Source organism: Monodon monoceros, unplaced genomic scaffold (assembly GCF_005190385.1).
Source record: "Monodon monoceros isolate NGI ecotype Baffin Bay Population unplaced genomic scaffold, NGI_Narwhal_1 Super_Scaffold_9, whole genome shotgun sequence".
Taxonomy (NCBI): Eukaryota; Metazoa; Chordata; class Mammalia; order Artiodactyla; family Monodontidae; genus Monodon; species Monodon monoceros.
The window spans coordinates 24,551,443-24,571,135 of NW_021703786.1; the positions used below are offsets into that span (position 1 = coordinate 24,551,443).

Consider the following 19,693-nt stretch of genomic DNA (forward strand, 5'->3'; position numbering starts at 1 on the left):
AGAAGTGCCCAGACACCTGGGATCCTCTGCAGAGCTGAGAAGTGCCCGGACACCTGGGATCCTCTGCAGAGCTGAGAAGTGCCTGGACAACTAGGATCTCTTCCATTGTTCCTGAAGGTTCACGTACATGTGTCCTCACCTTGAGCTCCTGTGAAGCAAGGCAACGTGAAGGCATGTCTGTGATGACCCTGGTGGTGCCCTGCTCCCCACCCATGGTGTGGCGGGTGCTCATGTATCTGGGGGGCCAGGCAGCCAGCCAGACGGCTTGTGCTACACACACCCTCATTCTGTTTTCATGCGATAATTCTTTTATGTTGAGACTTTTTTTTCCCTCTTTTTGCAGTGTGAGGCTTTGCCACCCACAACGTAAAAGAGGTGATCTCATGTTAGTTTCTGTGTTGGATTAAAGTCTTTGAGCAGCAAAACCTCACAGAGCAAGGAGCGCTAATTACACTCTCAGGCTTGTCAATAATTGAATTCCTTCAAACTCTCTCTTAAAGAGCCCTCTGTTTGAGAGGCTCCCTGAATCATGGCCTTTACCTTTTAAATTGAGAATGATCAGCATTTATATCATTTAACAATTTTCACTATGAAATACTTCCGACAGCCAGAGGCATAAGGAATCATCTTTAAAACAAAAAGTTACCCATTTCCCCAAACCTCCTGCATCTCCCTGGTTCCATTTCGTGGTGTCCTGAGTGGGATGTTTATTTGCCATAAGATCCATTTCTTTATACTTTGACCACATGTGATGTCCTCTAAACAGTGTGCTTTCCCTCTTTAAAAATGTGGTGTCGGTGGCAACGTTCTGCCTCATTCTTCCCGAAGTCGCTATGCTGCTCACCCTCAGGGCTGAGCTCCGTGTGGTGACGTTGCTCCTCTGTCTTCGTCACCGCGTGGACCTTCCTGCCATCCTGCTGCTGAGGGTCCACACACGCCACTGCTCCCCGCCCCCACCTCCGGCCTGCTGCCTCCTGGTGCAGTGTGCATCCCTGACACTGCCCTGCTTTCCAGAAGGTTCTGGAAATGCCGACCTGTGGGTCTGAGGAAACCTGTGAGCAGCTCCCACACACCCAGCCCTCAGTGGAGCCTCCTCGCAGGGGTAAGAGTGGCAGGAAGGACACACCTGGGCTGTTCTCCCGAATAAATAACTGAGCAGCACGGTGGAGAAGGGGACCTGCAGGACAGCGGCGGCAGGAAGGGTCTCACTGTCCACAACACGGAGGTATTGGTGGCAGTTTCTGAGTTGTGTCCTCACACCAGAGACCAGACTCCGGAGGCACATGGAGGGAGCAAGGCAGGGGCTGTACCCCCAGGACCCACAGTCCCTCCAGATCCACTCCGCGGGCGGTGGGAGGTGGGGGTCAGCTCTGTCCCTCCCACAGGCGCCGTCTCCAGGTGAGGCACCCTGTGCTGCTCAGACCCGGCCCGTCACCCCTGCGTCTGGGGGTCACGCTGGTGCGGGCCCCACACTGTCCTGGTCCCTGAGCATTAAGTGGAGTCCTCGTTGGGCCATTTCATTTCCTTGTAAGTGTCCCCAAAACCTTTGGGCATTTTTTGGGGCAGTTTCATTGAATTGTTCATGAAATTGAAGAGAGTTGACTGGTTAAGGAGAGAAGCAATTAAGTCATAGAAGCGGCCAGACCTTTTGCCAACAAAAGTAATTTAAAAAGTAGGAGCCAGAGAGGAAACCGTGGAGCAGAGGGCGAGACCTGCCCAGATGTCTGTGGTCCCTTATCTCCTGCTGCCCCTGTGGTGGTAGGCGCACCCCCTGGGGTCCCAGGCAGGGCCTGGAGCGTGGCGCAGGTCCCGCTGCTGGTGGGGACCCGGGGCCTGCCCCATCTGTTCCTCACTGTCAGCGTCTCATGGGTTTGTCAGAGCTCATTTGCAGGAAGTTCAGTTGTTTTGTTCTCAGAATTGTCCTTCGTTCCTTGGATGCTGCCAAAGCTGCGTGTTGAGTGCTGCACCTGATGGTGTCTTATTTGGGCTGGAGTGTGTCTAGCTTGTGCTGAATGGCCCAGACTGGGGAGTTATTCACCTTATTCACCTTCGCAAGCCCCAGTACCCCCCGACCACTGAAATTATGGCTGCTCAGCACAACCCTAATTGAGACATTTCAAGTGGGAGGTGGGTGGACCAACCACAGGAGCAGCCCAGCATTCAGAGCCCACCCCTGGGCAGGCGGACACTGGTGCCCAGTTGCATTAGAGTAGGCATCACTGTGTTGTGTCCATGGACCCCACGCTCTCACCTGGAGGAGCTGCTCCCCTGAGATACCTTGTGGGACCCTCAAAGCTGGTTGCCATGGAGAAGGCAGCAGGGCAGTGGCTGCTGAACCACGGGTTCAACACTTGCCACACAGAGCCCCGGGCCAGACACCAGGAAGGAACTGAACCCACACTGTAGAACGTGGGGGAGCTGCAGCAGGTCTGCGCCTGGCCTAGAACAGTAGGTCTTGGGGCTCCGTGAGAGGGTCCACGGAGGGCACTTCCAGGTGTAAACTGTGATTTTATACAAGGGTGTGCCACCCTTCCTTACATCAGAGGTTTCTCTGGAAAGGAAGACCAGGGTCAAGTTTGGTCCACTGTGTACCTGCAGAAGCTCCCCCTTAACCTTCCCGATTCTTAAGTGATGCTTTCACACCTGCGCCTTGGGTCCTGTCCCTGTGTCCAACCACTTTAACCTGGAGACAGCTGACATGCTGTTGTCTCCGGGCACTGGGACTCGGGCAGCTGCAGACCCCAAGGGCCAGCCTGGACCTCAGGTCTGCATGTGGCAAGGGGCCAAGGGAGGGGGTCCCACCTGGGGAAGGTGACCCCACCATCTGCACAGCTTCCACAGGACACTGTGGCCCCTTCCATGTGGCCGCTCGAGGTGGGGAGTCACGTCCAGGTCATGTTTACCATGGTCGTAGGTGCCGGACATCAGCGTGGCTGGGTTTTCCTTGGGCTCCCCAAGCTCTGTGCCTGGTGTCCCGCATGCTTCTTGAGTGTGTGGACGTGAGCTCAGCGTCCGAGGATCCATGTGCACCGGCTGTGAGGGTGGGTGAGGGGTGCGACCTTCTGGTCCTGGCCTCCTTGGTTCAGTCACTCAGCCAACAGCTGCAGTGCTGCCCCAGGGGCCCCAAACCAGGGGGACTTGTGGGCAGGCTCAGGGGTGGGGGGAGGAAGGCCTGGGGCGCTTGGAGGCCCTGCCCTCCTGGGTCATGACCCCCAAAACCCCATGCCCCACAGGACCACCATCTGGACCCACCGCGTCCGCTTCCTGGAAGAGTGGGCCCTGCCCCACTGGGCAACCTTCACCATCTGGAATGCGGGCCGGCAGGGCCGCCGGCTCTACCGCAGCCTGACGGCAGGGTCACGGTGCAAGGTGGGGCCCATCCCTTGTCCCACCCCTCCCCCATCCAGCAGCACTGCCCCCACTGCCCCTGAGGCTGGCGTCCTGGGTCCTCCCCAGGTGGTCGCCTTCTGCGACGTGGACGAGAACAAGATCAAGAAGGGCTTCTACTGCTACGAGGACTCTCAGGTGCGCCCCCTCCCCACCGAGCCCCCATGGTCATGCACAGCAGCCACCCACACTGCACCCTGGGGCGCCATCCTGGGCCTTTTGAGTAGACACTGCCCAGAACCTTCCTCCTTGGGAAAGGCCATCTGGGCCCAGACAGCTGCCAGGCCTGGCAGATGCAGCCCTCAGGCTCCTGGGGTCTCCAGGACCCCAGAGGGCACCCACGCCTGCCCCCACCTGCCCCTGTCCCTACTGGAAGGTGCTCCTTGCAGGCTTGGGTCTGTCCGCTGCCCACCTCAGGTTAGTCCTGTGGCAGCCATAGGTGGCTGGGTGGAGGTGCTGGAGACCAGGTCCAGCCCTGGGTCTGGCTGTGGCCCGGACGCCTGTCTGAGGGCATCGAGCTTTGAGCAGGGCAGAGGTGGGGGACTGGGGAGCAAGGTGGAGCAGCCTGTGGCCCTTCTCTCCTCTCAGGAAAGGCCCAAGCCCCGGGTCCCGGTCCTGCACTTCCGAGCCGCACAGCCACCCTTTGTCATCTGCGTGAAGCTGGTGAGTGTCAGGCTGGGGCATGTGTGGCTGGGACAGCCCCAGGGTCAGGAGGTGGTATGTTGTGTCCACCAGGAAGCTGCGGGCTAGGACGGGAGGTGATGACTGCTGCTCTGGGGGGCCAGGAGAGTGATCCACATGGGGGCGGGGACAGGAGACAACAGGGCCACCTCCAGCCAGGCCTGGGGTGTCGGGGGAGGTGGCAGCGATGGTGCCCCATGAGGCAGGTTGCATTTCCCATGAGAGCTGCAGGGGACAAGGCCGCCCAGAAGCACCTTCGCCGGCCCTGCATCCCCCGATCCCTGCCAAGTGACTGCCGTCCCAGCGGTTTTCTCCATCAACCCCTTGCCTTTTCTCCCTATTTGCGGCCACGCAGGACAGGTGCTCGTTTCTTGGCTCTGGGCCCAACGCTGGGGTCCTGCAGAGAGGCCCGTGTGCTTGAACTCCCTCCTTCCCTGAGTGGGTCCCGTTTCCTGGTGTACAAGTTCCCACCACGAAGCCTGCTGGTGGGCTCTTGTGATGGGGACGTTCTCCTGATTTTGGAGCCCTCACCCCCGCCCTGCTGGCCTGTCCATCTCTTCTCCTTGGTTTCTGGGAGCTCTGCATTGAGTGGTGCTGGCCCTTGGTCGACTAGTGTTTAGCAGATGTTTTCTCCCAGTTGTGACTTGTCTTTTCACAGGTTCTTCCCAGAAAAAATTTTATTTATTTATGCATGCATGCATGCAGCGCTGGGTCTTGGTTGTGGCATGTGGGATCTCTTAGGTGCGGCATACCTGTGGGATCTAGGTCTCCGACCAGGCCCCCTGCATTGGGAGAGTGGAGTCTTACCCGCTGGACCACCAGGGAAGTCCCGTGAAAAGCTTATTTTTAACACAGTACATTTATCAATTTTTCTCTTGTGATGAACACTTTTAGTGTCCTCCTGTTTTGGAAATTCCTCCCCGTGGTCAGAAAGATTATCACAAATGCAAGTATAAAGTGTCCTTAATCCACCAGGACTACAGGGCCCAGGTTGGCTCATGTGGGGCGGGGCTGCCCCAAAGGGTCAAGAGGGGACAGTAGTGGATGGGTGAGCAGGTCCCTGTGCTGTGCCACTGGGGACGTGGGATGATGCATAGTTGGGGACACAGGCCACTGCTTCCAGCAGTTTCCAGCCTCTGAGGTTGAAACCTTGGTAAACAGGGTGCCAGGCCAGAGGCCTTCCTGGAGGCAGTGGCTTTAGCGGAAGGGAAGCAGGTGCATGTTCATTTGCCAGCGTTCGCCAATAGCAGTGGGGAACCAAGCAGAACGTGCCTCTCACCCCACATCAAGTGCAGACTCTCACCAAGCCTTGGGCTCAGGGAGCCTGCAGCCCCTACACACTTTCATAGCAAAGGTGGCCTGCTCCACGTGTATGTGGAGGATGCCAGAGAAGGGGAGAGCCCTCTGTTGGTGGCTGTTTTTAAGATCCCAGACCCCCTTCTGCACTGACTGGTGTTACAGCTTCTAACTGCGGTTTGCCGTGTGGCCCAGGCGCCTCCACAGGGGCCCCACCAGGCCGGTGCATCCTGATGGGAAACGTCACCTCCCTGAGGCTGTGCTCCCATGGGGCCCGAGCTCAGACACGGGGGACAGCGGGCATTGTAGCGTGTTGGTCAGGGGGGGTCCCATGCAGGACCGGAGAACAGGCTGGATGTCCTGATTCTGCCCCTCGCTTGAGTTGCCACTTTGGAGAAGTCACCCAACTGTCGGGAAAACGGGCGTGAGAACAGGCTGACCCCAGGAGCCTGGCGCCAGGAGTGGCCTCAGGGTCCCAGCTGGTCCCTGCATGGCCAGGCCCAGCCCTGAGCTCCAGCCCCACAGAAACTGTGAGGCAGTAGAGGTGTGGTTTCCTCTGCTCAGTTGGTGGAGACTTTGCACGGCCACAGGTGAGCTGAACACTTGGACCAGAACAGAATCTCATGGGCACAACAGGCTTTGTCAGTTTGAATGAGGCCATGTGAAAATTCAGGTCAGATTTCCACGTGGACGTGTTTTCAGTTCTCTCCGATGCAGAGCTGGGGTGGAATCACTGGTCTTAGGGTGACTTATGCCCCCCCACCCCCCGCTGCCCAAAGGTTCCAGTTTCTCGTATCCTTGCCCACCTTGTGACGTGTTTGTTCGTCACGGCCATCCTGGTGGATGAGTGGCTCTCACGGCGGTTTCCGTTTGCGTCTCCCTGACAACGGAGGACGTGGAGCATCTGTTTGCCACTTGTCTGCCTCCTGTGGAGAAGTGTCTGTTCAGGTCCTTCACCCATTTTCTAATCGGGCTGTTTGTCTTTGTTGAGTCCTCAAAGTTTTTATATTTCTAGACTCAAGTCCCCAACTGGATGCATTGGCAAATATTTTCTCTTTTCATTCTCTTGACGGTGTCCTTTGATGCACAAAAAGTGCTTAACTTTGACAAAGTCCATTTTATCTATTTGTAATTTGATTTCTGTTTTGGGTGTCATGGCTAAGAAACCACCACCCAATCTAGAGTCATGAAGATTTACCCCTGTGCTTTTTTCTTAAGGGTTTTATGGTTTCAGCTCCTTCATGTAGGTCTTGGACCCATTTTGAGTTGCTGTTTGTGTGTGGGGTCAGGTAGGGGCCAGCTTTGTGCTTTTGCAGGTGGCTGTACACTGAGTGTCCCAGGGCCAGGCAGCCGGGTGGCTCCAGTCCCAACGTGTCACCTTGAGGTTTTCTTCTGTTTGACTGCTTGCCAGCTTGAACCTGCATTATTTAACCGTCACTACATAACAAACTACAAACTTAGCCTCAAACAGCACATGTTTACTTCCTCACGTTTCTGTGGGTCATAAGTCCAGGCACCACAGGTGGCTTTCAGCTTCAGGTGAGCGTGGTGGTGTCTACCGGTGATGATGTCTCATCAAGAGGCTCACCTGGGGCAGACCTGCTTCCAAGCTCTCACGGTCGTTGGCAGGAGTCAGATCTCCAGGGTGTTGGCCGAGGGCCTCAGTGCTTTGCCGGCTGTTTGCTCTGCAGGCCCACCAACCATGGCAGCTTATTCTGTGAAAGCCAGCAAGGGGCAGGGTCAGTAGCAAGACATACGTCACACTAACGTGTGACCTAATCACAGAAGTGACATACCAGGGAAGGGGGTTCCACGGGATGTGGGTGCAATGAGGCAGGCTCGTGGCCATCTGGGGCCTGCCTGCCACAGGGACAGACCCACCTGGCTTTGGGTTTCCTGGTTTGAAAGCAGTTTCCTGAGAGGCCAAGACAAACAATGTTCAAGTTGCCAGGGGAATTGGATGAATGATTATGGGGCTGCAAGGAGCCGTTGTAAAATGAGTGTTTTAATTCTACACAAATGATACCTAGCTTTTCAGAGATAGGCTCTCTTAAGGGTCTACTTCTCAGGGACCTGAAGTTGCCACGAAGGGAACACCCCCACCCATGCAAACCCTTCCCAGAGAGCAGACTTTGGGTGGGAAGGAACCCATCCCTGTCACCCGCTTTGTTTCCTTAGAGGGTCTAGAGGTAGAAACACAAAGGTGTATGTGATTTTTCTTTTTAACAAACAGCAGCATGTTATACATACTTCTTTATTTCTCTTTTTTCACATAATAGTATATCTTGGAGTTAATTCCATATAAATCCGCTGGTGCCACCCAACTCTGTTATCTTTTTATGAAGGAAACTTTCCAGCACGTTTCAGCCAAAGCAAAGAAGCCAGCCCCAAGCCCCAACTCCCCCAACCTGGGAGCGAGGCAAATTCTAGCCTCATTTCTTCAATATTGTTTCCTGAAAAGAAAAAACTACCATAATACCACTATGTCACCCCAAATTTCCAGATATCCCATCAGTGTTGAAATCTCTCTAACTGCCTTGTAGACGTGTTCTATCTTTTCATACTTGCCTGTTGGAATGCAGACCCAGTGTGACCTTTGTCTCCCTCACTTTCTTACAATCTGTTTGTTGACGAAACCGGCTTGTGGTTTAACGTGTTTCCCGAGGCTCAGGTCCAGGGTCCGTTCTGCTCGCAGGAACACCTTCATCGCTGGCTGCAGGAGCTTCTGAGGGATTCATGTACCTCACTTAAAAAATATCTGCATCCCACTCGATTATTTGGGTGTTTCATACATTTATTATCCAGTTACTTACCGATGTGCCTTTAGGCCAGTTTTACTGTTCACCGGTAGGAATAATGCTGCCGTGGGTATCTTTATATGTGCATAATTTTGCTCAAGTGGCTACACATATGGGATAAGTGTCTGAAAGGTGCTGGTCAAAGAATGTGCCCACCATCAGTCGTGAGACCAGCCATTCTGCCCCTGGAGGCTGAGCCAGTTCACACACCCTGCCCCCACCATGACCCTTCTCCAGCGGTGTGACCAAACCTTCCACCTTTGCAAACCACAGGTGAAAAACAGTAAGTTTATGGTTCCAGTTGGCAATGTCATATTGTGAGTAAGGAGGGCATCTTTTCATGTATTTGTATTCATCTTTATTTCCCTTTTGGTACCTTATGCTTTTCATTGGCCCATTTCTCTGTTGGTCTCTCAGTATTTTTCTTTATACAGTAACAGAAACAAACTGCTGTCTGTGATGTTGCAGATTTTTCTGTGTCATTTAACTGAATTTATATCTTTTGCCATTTAGAAGTTTGTTATTTGGATATAATCAAATTAATTTTTCCTTTTATGGCTTTTGGGGGTTTTATTCATTCTAAGACAATCATTTCTCACTGTGATATTTAAAAAAACATTATCCAAGTCTGGTCCTCAGACTCCTGTTTTTTCCTTATATTTTTGGTACAACTGGAATTTATTTTGTTATAAAGATTATCATAGGGATCCAGACTTTTTTCTTTCTGTTTGGATCCTCAGTGGTCCTAACATCATTTGGTGAGAAACCCTCATCTTTTCCAGTCAGGAAATGGCGTCTTTGTGTGTTGGGTATGCATGTGGATTTGGAGCTGTTTCTGGAGTCTTGGCCTTTTTCTACGCATCTGTCATGCACCATTGCTGACTATAGCTTTATGATGTTCACCACTGAGTAAGGATAGTCTTCCTTCATTATTCTTTTTAGAACTTTTCTCACGTTTTTCTTGTTTGAATAAACTTTATTGTGAATTCTTAACACCTTCGGAAAATGGCCTAAGTGTGGCCCACCAGCTGCTTCTGTAAATAAAGTTTTACTAGAACACAGAGGACGTATGGCCACAAAGCCGTAAATGCTAACCATCTGCCCTTTAAGAAAACTCTGCAGCCTCTGTTCCAGAACCGGCTGCACAGTTTAACGGGCGACATGCCCTCCCCCAGTGCAGCCCGATTCTGTACTTGCTCCGCTAATCCGTTTGGTGTGGAGTGCATGTCTGCAGGCCATGTGACAGAGTTGGCTGTGTTTCTGGGGGTCCGGTCTTCTCCACGTCATGCTTGAGACCTGCTTTCCTCTTCCCGTTGGCGCTTCGGGACCCAGCCGTGGGCATCACACCAGAGCTTCTCATGGAGGGTCCTGACGCTCTTCACGGGTCGTGGGGTAGCCATGTCTTCTGCTTCGCTAGACAACGCCCAGGAGGCCAGGCCAGGGGACACGCCCAGAGGCAGGGAGGGAGGGGTCCCTCTAGGCCTCACGACTGGACGGTGGGGTTCATTTCCATCTGATCCCTGCTGAGGCCAAGACCTTTCCCGCATCTCTCAGGCATGTGGATTTCCTGTGTCCTGATGTTTCTGATCAGCTTCTTGTCCGTGGGATTGTGCGTCTTCTCCTGACCCGAAGAGTCCTCTGTACCCTCTGGGTTCTAGTCCTTGTTGGTTTCACGTCTGACCTTTTTAATTCTCTTAAGGGGGTGTGTCCACTCATGGACACATGAGTACCTTCCTGGTGGCCCCTTTACAAGCCCAGGTCTGTGGCTGGGCTGGCCCTGAACCCACGTGTATTTCCTTTGAAAACTTGGAAGCAGAGAGATAATGGGAGGAGAAAACGGAGGCTAAGAACAGACAGCAGGTAGAGGACAGAATGTGGAAATTTCAGGTGTTTTCCAGGTAGAATGGTTTTCATTTAAATACTTCTAGCAAAGCCCAGGTAACAGCAGTAAGAGGAGCAGAAACAGCCCAGGACAAGGGTGATTCCCTGTGTTGGGCCCAAGGACAGACGGATGACACCCAACAGGAAGGAATGTGGTGGTCAAGCAGCCCCTCCCACATCCTGGCAGAGAGGCCCCCGCTTTGCTGGTTATGGAGGCAGGAGGGGACCTGGCAGGTGGTGCTGGGACGAGGGACAGGAGCCTGCAGATGTTTCCCGAAACCCTGCCGTGGCCCCGCACAGGAGGGCAGCCGAAGCAGCACCAGTGCACAGGCCCAGCTGAAGAGTTTGGGGACCCACCCCCAAGTCCCGCACCAACAAGGGTACAGGGAAGACGTGGGCAGGGACTGCCTCCTGTCTCGGCCGTGGGGGTGGGTACGGAGCGGGAGGCGGGAGGGGCTCTGCCAGCAGCTGGCTGTTAGGTCACAGTTTCTGTCCCCAGGGCTGCCTCCCACCTGTGGCCCTGCAGAGGCCATGGGGGCGGGGCGAGGGGGCCACCATGGAGACCCCAGGATCAGTCAGGACAGGGGAAGCTGGCTCTGCCCTGGACCAAGAAATGAGCGGAAGGGACTGCCCATGAGAGCCTCACCTCCTCCCCCGAGTCCCTGTGGGGGGCCAGCTGCCTCCTGCGGGGAGGGGCCGAGGCCAGGCTGGTGGAGGCACCTCAGAGGACCCCCTGCCCCCAGCCTCCCTGGTGACCTATGGGACATTGTGGCCAACTGCCAACAGGTTCCCTTCCAGCACTTTTCTCCTTCTGGACCCTCTCCTTTTAGCAGTGGAGCAGAAGTTCATAGTGGACCACCTAACAGGTGGCCACAGGCAACCCCAAACCCCAGGCCCCCAAGGGAGGCTCTTGGGGTCCCCAGTGCAGGCCAGGGGAGGCCTGGATAGAGCCAGACCTGTCGCTCCTCCCCCAGGACCTCACAGGGGGCGCATTTGAAGACAATCTGAGGTCGCTGCACCTGCAGGAGGGCCGGGATTTCCTTCACTTCAGCTGACAGACCCATGGCAGCTGCTCCCAGGTATGTACGAGGCCCCCAGCAGCCGCAGCCCAGGGTCGAGAGCAAGTAGGGAAGGATGGCCCCGTGGCCCCCAGTGGGGAACGTGCCCAGTGGAGGGTGGCACCCAGATGCCCCTCAAATCCCCTTCACCAGGAGGGCACGTCTTAGTGTTCTTATCGGGTGTGGTTTACGTGTGGTAAAGCACACAGCCGTGAGCACAAGCCTGAGGGGTGTTGTCCACACCCCACCGTGTATCTCTGACACGTGTCCACACGTGTGTACAGATACCACAGACGGAGACATGGAGCACAGGGCGTGGCCGCACAATGCACCCTCCCCAGAGAGCCTCCCTCGTGTCTGTGGCAGACGTTCTAGTCACTCGCTCTAGTCACTGCACGGCTCCCCAGCGCCTGTCTCGTTCCCAGCTCTGGCCACTGTGGAAAGTCTGGTCCGTGTCTGGGTGGGTGGCTGGCTCCATCCATGTGGGGGCCGCATGTGTGAGAGACATGGAACTAGACAAGGCCCACCCTGGGGACAGGGGCTGCGTGCTCACAGCTTGTCTGGTGGGGAGCTGACCCCTCACCAAGCACAGCAGAGACCTGCGGGTGGAGGGGGAGGCCCCGCTGTGCCTGGCAGGGGGCCGTGGGCGTGAGCGGTCAGGGGAGTGAGTCTCCTTCTCCGATTGGTCCTAAGTTGGATGTATGGCTAGAACTGGGGAAGCTGGCAGTTGTGACCACGTCCTGGCCATTGGGGACCAGTGGCTACACAGTTCTATGTTGAGACACGGTCTGGAGTTGTCCCTTTGTGCATTTGGTCTCTCGGTCCCAGGAGGCCAATGGCTTTTCCCTAAAGGTGAAACACGGCTGCTACCCCCGGGGGCCTGTCTCCTTGGTCCAAGAACAAATCACTGATGTGTTGAATCATTGGTGCCATTAATGCTGGAGTTGAGTGATGACTCCCACTGATGGGAGCCCTGCCCTAACTTTATGTGAACAAGGTGGTAACTCCTGGGTCCGAGTAGGGTCGGGGGGCTTGAACAATCAGGAGTGGCCTCATTGTGGAGTCACGTCTGAGTCACAATTCCCCGCTCTGGTGATTTAAAAGCATCAGGGTCTCTGCATGCAGAGTCTCGGAAGACCCTTCCCAAAGCACACGAGGTGTTGGTCAGAGGCAAGAAGATCAGTGTTCTGGCTACAGGACCTTCTAAAAATGCACGTTTATTTTTATACTGTATGCTACTATTGTCCATTAAAAAGAAATTCTACGTGCTTTTAAAAATCTATATGTTAGCCGTTATTCTTTTTGTTACATGGTCTTTGTTTATAGTTTTCTCTGCCCAACATTGCCTCTTGCACCTGCATTCACCTGGCAGCAGGAAAATGATCCCTACGCTTTATCCACTAGAATCTGCCCCCAGAATCTGCCTGAAGATATTTCTGTCATCATGACTGGGAAGGGGGTTTGCTACTGGCATCTAGGTTGTTGCTAAACATTCTGCAACACACAGGACGGTCCCCACAACTAAGAATTATTCGACCTCAGATGTCAACAGTGTCAAGATGGGAAACCAGTGGCATTAAGGAGGTTTGTTTTATCTGTAACGACCTATTTTGTTCTTCCCTGAATGACAGCTGAACTAGCTTCAGTCCAGCCGAGGCAAATTGTTTTCTCTCAGCTCGATGAGGATCTCATTCCAGTGTTAAGTCCACTGTTGCCATCCAAGAGGGGCAGCTGCCTGGACCACCCAGTCTCCCAGCAGTTCCGCTGCAACGTGTCCAGACGTGAGCTTGTCCTGTTTGGGATCTTGCTTCTATCACCAAGTATGTGGCACCGTGTCCCGAGACCCCAGCCGCACACAGGGCAGGTTCTCTAGTGTCTCTTGACTTTGTTTTCATATTTTCCAGTTGTTTTTCTGGATAAAACTCCTTCAGATCTTCCAGTTCCCCAATTCTCTCTTCAGCCATGTCTAGATGGTTGTTTAATTCATCCATTGAGCCTTTTTCCCCCTAATTTCCTCTTGATAATTTCTAACCCTTTTCAAAACTGAATTCATTTTAGATTCTGTGTCTTTTGGGGTCTGATTTTACTAAGGTCTTGCTAATGGTGCCTTGTTTCTTTGTGCATTTTGTGCAATTTGGGGATGTGAGCTTATGTTCTTCTCTCTGTAGGGCTCAGCCTGCATCCTTCCAGAGAGGGTTTTGTTTGCCTCCTCTGCCCAGTGTCTGTCAGCACCACTGGTCAGGGGCCATTGTGATCACATTCCTCTCCACCAGCACCGGGCAGAGACCAAGACAGATGTGCTCCTGTGGGGACCTACTTCCCTCTCTCCTTGCTGCTGAGGGTACAGCTATTTAGGGCCCCAGCTGCATGTGGGGTCTGCTACTAGATTTGGCCCTGGGCCTTATGCTGTCACATCCACACTTCCCAGCCAGCCTCCAGGGCTCAGCAGACATGGATCCTGGGGACGCCAGAGACCTGCTCACTGGGATGGTTCACTCTGTGTCTGGGACATGGCCATATGCTCACGGCCACACCGCTGCCCTCACATATCCTGTTTCAGACACGAGGCTTCTTGCGGCTCTTCAGACCCACCCACCTCACTCCCACTGGGGCCACAGGTGCCCTTCTCTGCCCCTTTCGGGGGCGGGGGTGTCTCCTGACCACTCCCTCTACCAGGTGGCAGCCCAGCACTGTCCACCCACCCCGAATTGCTTCAGACCACTGCTTTCCACGATGTCCACCTCTGCTGTTGTCTGCTTCTGGCCACGTCGTCAGTCGTGAGGGGGGACTCCCCACAAAGCCGTCACCTGGACCCAGATGGGCTCCAATTGGAGGAGGAGGTTCCCAGCCACCAGACGCCTGATGAGAACAGGTGCTGACCAGTAGGATCTGACATGGCCGAAGGCGTGCAGGGGCAGCTGGACACTGCCGGCTTTGTTGGTTTTCCTCGGGTTGCAAAGGTAGACCAGCAACGGAAGAAGAATTGCTTCATGACACAGTATCATCAGTGTGGTAAACTGGCCTGTCTCCATGTCTCAGAGACCATGTCTCTGGAATCTTGGTGTTTTTTAAAAATTATGCTAAAAACATTTCATTTTATTCCTTCTCAAAAGCGCCTTGCTTGGTTTTCTCAGCCAAGGTCTATGTGCTGCTCTGTGGACCCCGCCTGCTACAGGGATACAAGTGGGGCCTCCTGTGGCCACCCTGCAGGAGAGCCTTCCAACCAGCATGGCCTCATGTGGCCTGAGGCCGCCTGGCCATCCAGGACCCCTCACCACGTGACAACGTCCACCAGCTATGGGGCCTCTGGCTGTTCTTCCATTGAAAATGGAAAACTCCCTACTTATTTTCAAGAGGAGACATGTTTTAAGGCTTAAATGAAATTAAAGTTAAAACCTCATGCAAGACTAACATGGGCTTCCACTCTCAGGCAAGGTCAGCGTTCCCGGCATGTCCACTGGCTCGACTGGAGCAGGGGAGACTCACTCACTTAGCAAAGGCAGCAGGAAAACACGTCTCAGGATTGTACCGACACCACCTACCGTGGCCTCCAGCCATGGACCCGTGGGCGCGCACGTCCCAGGAGGGGCGGTCTGTCCCGTGGCCCAGGTGCAGGAACACTGTCCTGGGCCCGCGGCTGGACGACTTCACCTCAGATGTTCTACCTGCCCATCCACATCTGTCCTGCATCCAGACCTCAACCCATGAAGCAGCAGGTGGAAGGGTGGGGATGGACCAGGAGCCTGCCACACAAAGGCTCCCGCAGGAGGCGGCCTGACCCCTCAGCACTGAGACTGGCCACGCAGGTGCTCAAGTGGGGAACCTTTACACACATCGGCCTCACTGGCCCCTGAACAGGCCAGCATGAGTGCCAGCCCATGTGGACAAAAGCAGCCTGTCTTTGCTTCAGAAACCCTGAGTGTGTACCCCATTCTGGACAAATGAAAAAAAAGGTTCAGACAATGTGGTTCTTCTCCCGTCACCAGAGAACCACTTCCTGGAGGCCACATGTCGGCAGATCTATGAAGCCACTGACCGTGCCCTGCTTCCGTTGAGGGTTTGAGCTGCTGTCACAAGTCCCCTGTGTGGCTGAACTGGTCCTGGTGGGATTCTGAGAACACAGGTTGGCTCTTTCTGACTGAATGAAACTGCACGAGGGCAGGTGACGTGCGTGCGACCGCCATGTGCACTGGGCACTAGAATGGGGTGAGGAGGGAAGACAGCCCCCACCCGCACTGCAAAAGAGACCCGGAGGCGGCGCTCAACGGCACCCACCCCCACCCCAAGGCATGGCACCTTCTCTGCCCCTGCAGCATCTGACATGTAACGTGAGTCGCTCAGAGCTTGTCAGCGGCTACGAGCAAGCCCCACAAGGCCATGGTGGATGTGGCGACAGGACAGCACACGGGAGGCTGCAACTGGCCTGTCCCCCCCCAGGGCCACCCCTCCCAGCGGGCCTCGGTGCAGGAGCCTACAACCCCCTCTGGTTCCAGCTCCCCCGCCGGCAGCAGTGTCAGGCACAGGCAGATACAGAGCTGCTCAGCACGTGATTTTATAAGTAAGACACAGGTTAGAGATAGGACAAATGCACCAACAGCCCAGGTCACTGTGGCACAGCATGCATGGAAGGAAATGCCACCTCCAGGTGACGAACTCCAGGGCCCTCACGCACCAGCCAGACCGCCGCCGTCCGTCCAGGTCTTCCATGCCGACCATGCCTGGGCTCCTCCTCCCAGGCAGGCAGAGGCAAGGACTCAGCTTCCCGGACTGGCCTCAGCGGACACTGGGCTGTGGAGGACACATGACAGGGTCAGGCCGGTCAGCGCCGTCTCCCCAGCCCTCCTTGGGTCACGCTTCCTGCAGGAAACTGCATCTGTGCCGCTTCCCCGAACGTGCCAGGAGCCCCGTGGCCAACGCAACCTCTGGGCAGCAAGCAGGTGGGGAGGGTGACTATACTGTCCCCCCAACTTCATCCATCTGTGCGACATTTTCCTAATGTAGAAAGCACGTTTCCTTAGGAAGCCAGTGTTGTGTGTGGCCGTCACACAAGGAGAGGGGAGAGTTGACACTTGGCCTGCCATCCGTGTCACCCACAGTGTCACCTGGGGGCCGACCAGAGCTGCCCTCAGCCCGCATCTGAGGGGGTCCTGTAGGGGCCCAAGAGAAGGGCCAGGCAAGGCAGACACTAGTACAGCATGGTCGGGGGGGAGGAAAGGGGGAAAAAGACATCACCTCAGAAATAACTTAGCCACAAGGAGAACAGAGACTTAAGAGCACAGTGAAGAACTGAAGGACAATGAAGAGAGAGGCGGCTGAACGGAAGGCAGGCCATGACCCATCTGGGCCCTGGGAAGGAAGGGCACCGCAGCCAGAGCCCTCTGCCCGGTGCCACCCGTCCTGACTGCCGTATGTGGGGAAGGAATGCTGTCCTGATGGGCAGTCACTAACAAACAGCAGGAAAACTGCAGGAAGTTAACAGAAGGGGAAGTGAAATGGTAAAAATGTCGTTAACCGGGCTTCCCTGGTGGCACAGTGGTTGAGGGTCCGCCTGCCGATGCAGTGGACGCGGGTTCGTGCCTCGGTCCGGGAAGATCCCACGTGCCACGGAGCAGCTGGGCCCGTGAGCCGTGGCCGCTGAGCCTGTGCGTCCGGAGCCTGTGCTCCGCAACGGGAGAGGCCACAACAGTGAGAGGCCCGTGTACCGCAAAACAAAAAAAGTCGTTAACCAATCCAAACAAAGACAAGAAAGGAGCAAAGAAACAAACAGCGTTGAACAGAAAATGGAAAGATGGCAAAGGAACCCAGCAAATCCAAACTCACACATTAAATGTAAGTGGACAAAACACTCCAATTACCAAAAACGGTTAAACTGGATTAAAAAGAGATGAGGCCTATCTACTGTTCATAAGAAACACATTCAAATGTAGGAACACAGAAATTGAAAGTGAAATGATTAAAAAAGATAAACTACATAAACCCTGATCAAAAACTGCGCTGTGGCTCTATTAACACGAGACAAAGGGACTTCAGCCCCTCCTGCGCTCTCCCTGAGGATGAGAACAAGGACCGGGAGGGGCTCGGCCTGGGACCTGCTGCTGCAGCAAACACCCTGTGCTCTGGTTACTTAGCTCCTGTTCCCCCAACAAGGCTGCCTTCAACAAAAAAGTACAAAATACAGCAAGAGGCAAGAAAAAGCAGTCTGAAGAGACAGTGCAAATGTAAGAACCAGACTCAGAAATGGCAGAGACGTTGGAACTATCAGACCAGGAATTTGAAACAGCTGTGATTAATACGCCAAGGACCCTAGTGGACAAAGTGGCACCACGCGGGGACAGACAATGTAAGCAGCGGTGGAAGCACTGGAGACCACAAACACTGTAACTGAAACGGATGCCTCGGACGGGCTTGTCCTAAGACCAGATGTGGCCAAGGAAACAATCAGTGAACTTGAAGACAGGTCAACAGAAACTTCCCAAACTGAAAGGCAAAGAGAAACAAAAATGAAAAAAAAAAAAAGAATATCCAAGAACTGTGGGACAATTACAGAAAGATGTGCAACATCTCTGCTCCAAAAACCCTAAAACACTGAGGGGGTCCATGCATGGACACACCATGTTCATGGTCAGAAGACTCAGAGCAGAGACATGACTTCTCACCAAATCGACCTTCAGGCTGCAGGCAACCTCGGCCAAACTCCTGAAGCACAAACTGACAAGTTGATTCTACAGGTGGGGTGGGAACCCAATGGCCAGGAAGAGAAGACAATCATGGAGAAAAAGGACCACAGGATTGAGACAACTGGGCACTGTGACCCACTGTGAGACCTAAACCCTGCATCTCTAGGACTGAGACCTACATCTGTATCTGTAGGACAGGCTGCACTGGCTCACGGATGGACAGAGAGACCCAGAGGACAGACAGTCCAAGAGTAGAGCCACATGTGTGGCCCGACGACACGACGTAGCGAGAAGGGAGCTGGGTCAGCTAGATTGTGAGTCCAAACGTAAAAAGTAAGACAGTAAAGCTTTTAGAAAAAAAACAGAGAATGTCAACCCTGGAGGAGATCAAGATACCCCAAACAGGACCACGTTAGGTCTAAGGACAAGAAGGCCATCCCTGGAGGAGAGGACATTGGCAGGACGTGCGTCCAGAACAAGGTCCCTGAAGACAAAGTATAAAAAGACGGACAACCCGGAGAGAACATGAAAGATCTGACACGTGACGAAAGACAATGTCCAAATGGCTCAGATCTCAGAAAAGGTGGTCACACTCCCGTCACCAGGGAAACCAGGGGGCCTACATCCTGGAGCTGCCACAGTGGCCCTAAGCACACACGTTGCCAGGGAGCATCCGTCACTTTGGAATCTGCTTGTCAGCATTTCCCACCGTGGGTCCTCTGCCAGGTGAGTCCACCGGAAATGGGAACCGGTGACCCCCGCAGCCTGAGGCTCACGTCAGGGGGTGTTCAGGGCAGGCACCTGGGTGCGTGGAGACCTAGAACCACGCACGACAACCGCCATGCACTTCTGCCCAGACGTCCGTCCTCAACAGGAAGCTCTGAAACAGCCTCTCCAGAGCCAGGGTTCAAACCCAAGGCCAGAGGGACACAGCTGATGGGAACAGGAGGAGGGCACGCCCACTCGCCAGGACCACAGTCCGTTTTGCTGCAACCCACTCCAGCTCCTGCAGGACCCACAGACTGACGACAGACTGAATTCTGATTCTCTGCCAAGAACACACAAAACACAAAAAGTCTCAAGTCTCCCACAACCTGCAAGAACAGCTTGTGGCCCTCGATCTCAGAAAACCGCAGCTACAACGCACACACCACACTTGCCGTGGAGGACGGCAACTTCAGCAGACAGCAGCCGGCCCTGGAGGTGACAAAGTCCCAAGTGGGATGGGTGTCTTGGGGGCAACCGACACGGCGGAAGACTGCTATGCTGCTCTGGGGTTAGAGAGGCCAGGGCGCTCGGCAGAAGACTGGTCCTGGGTGCCGTGCTCCACAGGACACACGTGAGACGTGCCTGGCCGGAGAGAGTGTGCTGGCCGGGGCGGGGGACAGGGCAAGCGGGAGCAGCAGCAGAAACACTGCCCCATCACTTGGGGTGCCCCCAGGCTCAGCCCACGGGGAGGAGCTGGCAATGGGCACACGGTCTGGCTTGCAGGGTGAGGTTGGGGGCAGGTGGGAGAGGACAGTGGAGGCCTCAGCTCTGCTCCTGTCCCACGGCCCTGCCAGGGCCACATCCCTGGGGTCCTGAAAGCCCTACGTGGACCGTGACATGGAAAGCGAGGCAGGCAGCATGGCCTGGAATGTTCTAGACCCTGGAATTCAAGAAAGGAGCTTGTTGGAGCTGCATTTGGAGGCCTCACAAAGAAGGGGCCCCGGGTAAATCAATGAAGTTGGAACACACCCTCACACCATACACAAAAATAAACTCAAAATGGTTTAAAGACTTAAACATAAGACACGACACCGTAAAACTCCTAGAAGAGAGGATAGGCAAAACATTCTCTGACATAAATTGTACCAATGTTTTCTTAGGTCAGTCTCCCAAGGCAACAAATAAAAAAAAAATAAACAAATGGTAC

The 19,693-nt window shown here is 54.5% G+C and overlaps 2 protein-coding genes across 7 annotated transcripts in view; one reads left to right on the forward strand and one right to left on the reverse strand.

Annotated features, from left to right (window-relative positions):
* The window catches only part of B3GNTL1 (UDP-GlcNAc:betaGal beta-1,3-N-acetylglucosaminyltransferase like 1), a 108,224-nt gene extending 95,344 nt beyond the window's left edge, over nt 1-12,880 (forward strand). Inside the window, exons 9-12 of one of the 6 annotated variants that reach the window (XM_029210937.1) lie at nt 3,234-3,525; nt 3,976-4,050; nt 11,018-11,122; nt 12,733-12,880. In XM_029210937.1, coding sequence (XP_029066770.1) covers nt 3,234-3,525; nt 3,976-4,050; nt 11,018-11,098 — 448 coding nt within the window. In that variant the 3' untranslated portion in view covers nt 11,099-11,122; nt 12,733-12,880. Of the gene's footprint in view, nt 1-3,233; nt 3,526-3,975; nt 7,198-11,017; nt 11,123-11,385; nt 11,509-12,205; nt 12,317-12,732 lie in introns of those variants that run through there. The other 5 variants (XM_029210939.1, XM_029210938.1, XM_029210942.1 and 2 more) reach the window with 5 other exon arrangements.
* TBCD (tubulin folding cofactor D) overlaps nt 8,498-19,693 on the reverse strand; it is a 184,312-nt gene continuing 173,116 nt past the window's right edge. The window contains exon 39 of the mRNA XM_029210935.1: nt 8,498-15,889. Within this exon, the coding sequence (XP_029066768.1) occupies nt 15,875-15,889 (15 nt within the window). The 3' untranslated portion in view covers nt 8,498-15,874. The remainder of the gene's footprint in view (nt 15,890-19,693) is intronic.